At 47.0% G+C, this 6574-nt stretch overlaps 1 protein-coding gene across 1 annotated transcript; it reads left to right on the top strand.

The window, feature by feature from the left end:
- Positions 1-1527: 1527 nt before the first annotated feature.
- On the top strand, positions 1528-6026 carry LOC114010061 (immunoglobulin lambda-1 light chain-like). Its single transcript, XM_027776657.1, has 3 exons — positions 1528-1614; positions 1723-2054; positions 5685-6026. Exons 1-3 carry the CDS (start codon positions 1569-1571, stop codon positions 6024-6026), a joined length of 720 nt encoding a protein of 239 aa, XP_027632458.1. The 5' UTR covers positions 1528-1568.
- Positions 6027-6574: the final 548 nt, after the last annotated feature.

The raw sequence follows: 6574 nt of genomic DNA, 5'->3' as shown, positions 1-6574 counted from the left end.
CTGCTCCCACACATTGAGGCAGGAAGTGTACTCTCTAGGTATGACCTTCCTGCACCTGGGGCCCGGTGAGCCACCTGAGCTCTGGGCTTGGACCCCTACTTAATATTTACCTTCTAGTTCCTGGGGCTATTGTCTAGATCTGATGTCTAGCTAGAGACAGAGGGACAGTCACACAGCTGAGACAAATCAACATGAAGAAACGTCAGCAGAAACAATGTCTGGACAGAGAATAAGAGAATAAGAGGGGCCCAGTGACCTCAAAACCAAACACAGTGACTTGGGCTTTCTCATTCTGGGGGTGTCTCCACCATGGCCTGAATCCCTCTCCACTTTAGTCACTGCACACAGATGTACTTGAGGAGAAATAAAAGGACACTGAGTTCACTTTCTTGCCTTGTCCTTCAGGTCTCTGGGCACCATGAGGGGTCATCCCATCCTCTACCTCTCCCTGCTCCATGTACGTGTCAGACTTTGCTTGGTCCAAAATAAAGACAGAGGTAGAATCTAGGCCTCGGGCTTTGGTTTGTCTTTTTTCTCTTTTTTTTTTTTTTTTTTGGTCTTAGGACTGAATATCTTTTCTGTACAGAAGACCCAGACATGTGGTATCTTAATTACAAAACATTGAAGAGAAGCTGAAAACAACTTAGAATTAGCGGTGTAGTCATCTCATTACTAATCTGGTGTTTAGATTATAGGTCCTTAGGACTCATCCCTTGTTCTATACACATGTGTGATGATGACCTTGAGACTGCAGAAATACAGACAGGAAGTCCAGAGCTCCCGCATCACTCTCCAGGAATCCAGGAACACACATGAGGCCTGTTCCCTACCTGCTCCCCCTCCACAGAGAGAAGAGCTCCCATTCTCCCCAGAACTGTGGGATCCACAGAGGGAGAGCTCTGGCCACCAGAGAGGAACCAAGTGAGAAATCGTGCAACCTCCTGCAGAGCTGGGGGAGTGAGTACACGAGTCCCTCAGTTCTCTGCACTTGGTCCTGATCTGAGAAGACTTTGTAAGAGAGACACCTCAGCCCTGACCAGTCAACAGTGAAGGGGGCCATGGACAGAGTCACCTGTGAGGAGTCTGAGTAGGTCATAAAGACTGACCTGAGGTAAAGAGGGTCCACAGACGAGGCTGCTTGGTCTGGACCTAAGGAAGGGGGCAGTGGACAGAGCACTGGGGAAGATTCCTCTGAGGGACTCAAATCACCAGGTCACAGGATGCTGTGTCTGGGTCTGGACACAAGAGGGTGATTGGGGTCTATTTTTAAAAGATTTGGGGTCATCAGAGCTGGTATTCCCCACTTGGCCCTGCATGTTGCCATCTGCTCTGGACTTACAGCTGGGACTCCAACCACTGAGCCCACAGAGACTAAGACCTCCCACTCTGCCTCAGGCAGAGAGGTCTGACCCAGGGCCAGGTCAGACCTGCAAGCTGGGGGAGGGGGGGTGTCTCATTTGCATAAATGGCCCCACCCCCTCTCAAAGATTGAAGAAAGGAAGAGAGAGATTAGGGGAAACTCTGCTTCAGCTGTGGGTCCAGAAGGCCAATTTCAGGAATCCTCCACCATGGCCTGGTCCCCTCTCCTGCTCACCCTCCTGGCTCACTGCACAGGTGACTAGATATGGGGCCAGGGGCAAGGCCTGGGGAAACCTTGGGCCCTGTTTTCTTCTCTTGTCTCTAGACAAAGAATCACCCTCTCTGTTTCTCTCCCTCCTCCAGTATCCTGGGCCCAGTCTGTGCTGACTCAGACACCCTTAGTGTCTGGGCCTCCAGGCCAGAGGGTCACCATTTCCTGCAGTGGACACAGCAACAACTTTGGGAGTGGCTATTCTGTGCACTGGTACCAACAGCTCCCAGGGATGGCCCCCAGACTTATCTATGAAGATACTGAACGACCCTCAGGGGCCCCTGATCGATTCTCTAGCTCCAGATTTGGAACCTCAGCGTCCCTGACCATCTCAGGGCTCCAGGCTGAGGATGAGGCTGATTATCACTGCCAGTCCTGGGATGGCAACACTGATGTTCCCACAGTGCTCTGGACCAGGGGGAAAGTGAGACAAGAACCTGCTGTCTGCCCAGCCCTGGGGCTTATTCGCTCAGCACCCACACGGAGAAAAATCAGCTATTTCCTTTGTGTGTTTGGTCTTAAGCTGCAGGCTGAGCTCCTGTCCAGTGACATGTATCTAGGGAATCTGTCCTCACGCTCTCCAATTCCACCCCCAATCCAATATTTAGCAATGACACATGTGTGTTTATCTCAGTGAATATACCTGGAATCTGGCAATAATCCCTAAGTTTGACAAGGATCCTACAGCAAATATTATACGCTTCTTCACAAACAGATATTTATTTCATTTCAGGTCTAGAACCTGAAAGTCCAGATTCACTTGTCAGCAGGTTGGCTCCTTATAAGTCCTCTCTCCATGGTCTGGCAGGTTGCTGTCTCTGGCTTTGTCCCCAAACAGTTAAACCCTGGGACTTGAAGGTTTGTATCCAGATTTCTTATAAAGACATCAGTATCAGGAATTAGGACCCTGCCATTAGGACCTCATTAACCCTAATGGCCTTCACAGAGATGCACTCCTCAAATACAGAGAGACTGGGGGTGAGGTTCTGACCATGTGTACTGGAAGTCTACAATTCATTCTTTACAGGGTCAGGGAAGATTGAGGACACAGAGTCCAACTGGGTCTGATTCAGGAGAGCTGACTATCTGGAGGTCACCCGTGCACACCATTTACTGACTCTCTACTGTGCACCAGGCTCTAGAGGTGGCTGTGGGGCTCAGCACACAGTGGAAATAAGACAGGAGGGCCCCTTTCTCAGAAAGCTGACATCATCTGAATAAACACAGAGGACATAAAAACAGCAGTCAAACTAACCATGGGGGCCCACCAGTGGTGTGATGCTTAAGGCACTGGACTTCCACATAGCTGATTGCGGTTTGAGTCCTGGTTCTGATGTCTTAAAAATCACACTGGTTGTGTGTGCGTGCATGCTCAAAACCCCAGGAGAAAAATGGAGGAGAAAGGAGTGTGGCATGGCCATCCCCCCTTGTGCGTGATTTCTCACTTTTCCTCTCACTGTCTCTTTCTATCTCTCTCCAGTGAGTACATGTAACTTTTAGCCAAAACTTAAAAAGAGAAATGTAGTAATGCATGTCCCAAGAAAATCAAGGTGGTTTTATGTGGAGGGTGGGAGTTTTCACCTTGGGAGGTTCTCTGATATCAGGAAAAGACAAGAATGCCCATTTCCTACTTCCACTCAGTACAGCATTAGAAGATCTAACGAATCCAAGACAGCAACTAAGAAACAAAGAAAAAGGAGAGAAATTAGAAACAAAGAAATAAAATGCTTTCAGACACTTGATCTTATAGGTAGACAATCCTTTAAAAGACCCTTAAAGAGGGGGGCAGCAGGTAGTGTGGTGGCTATGGGTGCTGGATTCCCACATGGCTGACCATGGTTTGAGTCCTGAACCAGCTTCCTTTTCACTTTCTCTCTCTCTGTCCCTCATTGTTCAAGTAAATATAAAGAAATAAATAAAGTTCTATAAGAAATTGAGACATTTTCAGGAATATAGCTGAAAATATATGCATTCTTCTTTTATACCCTTTTTTTTTTTTGAGAGGTTTTCGCTATGGGGCGTGTGCACTCGCCAGACAGACAGAGAGAGACATAGAGACAGAAAGCGAGAAGTCACCCCCCAGCGGGGATGGTCACACCACAATCCCTTCTCCTCCATTCTCCTCTCAGGATCTTGGGCACACATGCACATGCACCCGGCATGAGTTTTAAGCCACCGGCTCTGGGAGGCGAACCACGGTCGACTACATGGGAGTCCAGCGACATAGCCTTTATGCTAACTGCTGGTTCCCAATAAGAAAATTATTTTTAAAAAGCCTTCAAACATTATAAATACTATGAAATGAACTTAGTAGTTTCAAGATATAAAGTCAACACATAAATATATATTGACCTGATACCTTGAATAATAACTAACCACAGATGAAATGAATAACACAATGCACTTTATAATATTAAAAAAATAAAATACTAGAAAATAAATTAAATCTGGGAGGTGAGAAATTCCTTTATTTTAAACTAGGGAACATTGCCATGGGCCAGGTGTATAGCCTAGTGGTTAAGGGATCCTGATCCTACATGACTGAACATGATTCCAATCTATGTTCAAAACCCAGGCCCAGAAGCCTGAAAAATAAGCCAAACATGTAAGCACGCATGCCTGAAATCCTGCCCAGAAGAGGAGTGGAAGAATAGCCATTCACAAATGGTTATTCTTATGACCACACCCCACAGAGGGTGCTTTCACCCTTTCTCTTTCTGTCTCTGGAAGCACACATGTCCTCTGGCAATGAAAATAGTCAAATTTGAGGGAAAAAAAAACAGAGAGGTGAGACATCTGTGGGACACAGAAATGGTTTATTACCTGTTCATGATGATGTGAATAGTCTTCTCAACTGGACTGGTCTGAGTTGTACTTCATGCTGGGTAAATTCTCTTTCCAAACTAAATGATGTATAGCGATTGAATGTATAAATAATAATAATAACAAAGTTAATTTAAAAATCCACAGGGTGATAATGACATGTAAATGAACATATAAACAGAAAAATGGCATTTAATACAGATCCTGTGAATAAACACCGACATACATGGCTGTGAGGTTTCTTCAATATATGTGTCAAGACCATCAATGGGGAAAGAACAGTCCTTACAGCAACTGCTGCTGAGAACAGAGCTTATGAGCCAGGACCAACATGTGCGGATGGAAGTTCTAACTCTCTTAGAAGGAGGCATCAGAGAAAAGACTCATCACAATTAATATGTATTATCTCTTGGCTATGACACAAAAAGCATGGGCAGAAAAATAAAGGAATTGAATGAGAGAAAGACAAATAAAAGGAGAAAGGAGGGAAGGACAGAAATATAAAAACAGATAAATGGTCATAAATGACATATAATGCTTTCTGAGACCTTGAAATAATGTATCTGTGTGCTGAATAATGCTGTTTATAACATCAGTGACCTTGGAGCAGGGCAGGGGCATGGCTGTGGGTTTCTGTGGGCTGACAGTGACCAGGCTCTCAGGCTGAGCCACTGCCAGGATGTCCCCTGAGAGATTGAGGTTTGTGCAGTGGGCAGTAGGTGGCGCTGTGGGTCTGTCTCAGGCTGCCCAGGGGGTGCCCACAACTGGGCCCTCCCCACACTCCCAGGACTGGGCCAGGGCAGCTGAAATCACTGATGCAGGCTCAGCAGCTGGACCTCTTGGGGTGTGGTCCCAGCACTGCCTCCTCCTAGTGCCACTTGTCAGGTCCAGCCACCAGAGCAACGGCCTGAAGAAATGCCAGGCAGGTTGGGGAGGGCAGAAAGGTGTGGGAGGACATTTGCATCATCGCCCTCCTGTGAACCCCATGGAGGGGATAAGAGAGGCTAGGTGAGCCCAGTCCCAGCCTGAACTTCAGGAAGGCTGTGTTTGCCATGCCTGGGTGCCTTTTCTCCTCCTGTTCTTCTCCCACTTCTTAGGTAGGGACAGAACTCCCATGTCCAGGAGCAGCCTGGCCTGACTCAGTGTCCTCTGGCTCAGCTCTCCCAGCAGCTTGACCTTTGTTCCTGATCCCTACCTTATGAGTGTCTGTGTCACAGGTTCTCTCTCCTAGCCTGTGCTGACCCAGCCACCCTCCCTCTCTGCATCTCCCGGAGGATCTGCCAGACTCACCTGCACCCTGAGCAGCAACTTTGGACTTATTAACAACAACATGAGCTGGTACCAGCAGAGGCCAGTGAACCCCCTACAGTATCTCCTGAGGTTCAAGTCAGACTCAAACAAGCACCAGGGCCCTGGGGTCCCCAGCCACTTCTCTGCCTCCAAAGATGTCTCAGCCAGTACAGGTGTTCTGCACATCTCGGGGCTGCAGCCTGAGGATGAGGCTGATTATTACTGTGTTACATGGCGGGACAGCTTAAATGATCACACGGTGCCCAGACACATGGGGAAGTGAGACATAAACCTCCTCTGCATCCTCTCTGCCTGGTACTGTCTCTGCTGCCCTTTCCAGGACCAAGTCTAGCTCTGGGGTGACCCCTGTTATCACTTCTGTGTCTGGAACCTGATTTCCTGGGACCTGTAAATAAAAATATGCCTTCTCTTTTTTTATCATTAAAAAGTTCCATTAGAGGGGCTGGCAGGAGGCATTGTGGTTAAGAAACTGGACTCACACATGGCCAAACACGGTTTGAGTCTTGCACCAGACAGCTTGCTTTCTCACTTTCTCTTTCTTTCTCACTCTGTGTTAACATTTTGTGTTAAACTGAAAAAGAAAATGATGATAATGAATAAAATTAAATAGATAATTATAAAGTACAAACAAACCAAAATGAAAAAAATAGCATTTTCTTAAACTTCTAATAGCTTCTCAGTCTGGTCTTGTCTTCAGTGACATAAGTCAGTCTTGTCTTCAGTGACATAAGTCAGTCCTCAAGGTCCCTCCAAGGAGATGATGTCCCAAGAAGAAGGTGGCTGACCCCTCCATGCCCAGACCTGGTTCTT

The sequence above is a fragment of the Tupaia chinensis genome, unplaced genomic scaffold (assembly GCF_000334495.1).
Source record: "Tupaia chinensis unplaced genomic scaffold, TupChi_1.0 Scaffold000697_1, whole genome shotgun sequence".
NCBI lineage: Eukaryota > Metazoa > Chordata > Mammalia > Scandentia > Tupaiidae > Tupaia > Tupaia belangeri.
The sequence above is the reverse complement of the archived record's forward strand: the minus strand, read 5'-3'. Positions and strand labels throughout refer to the sequence as shown.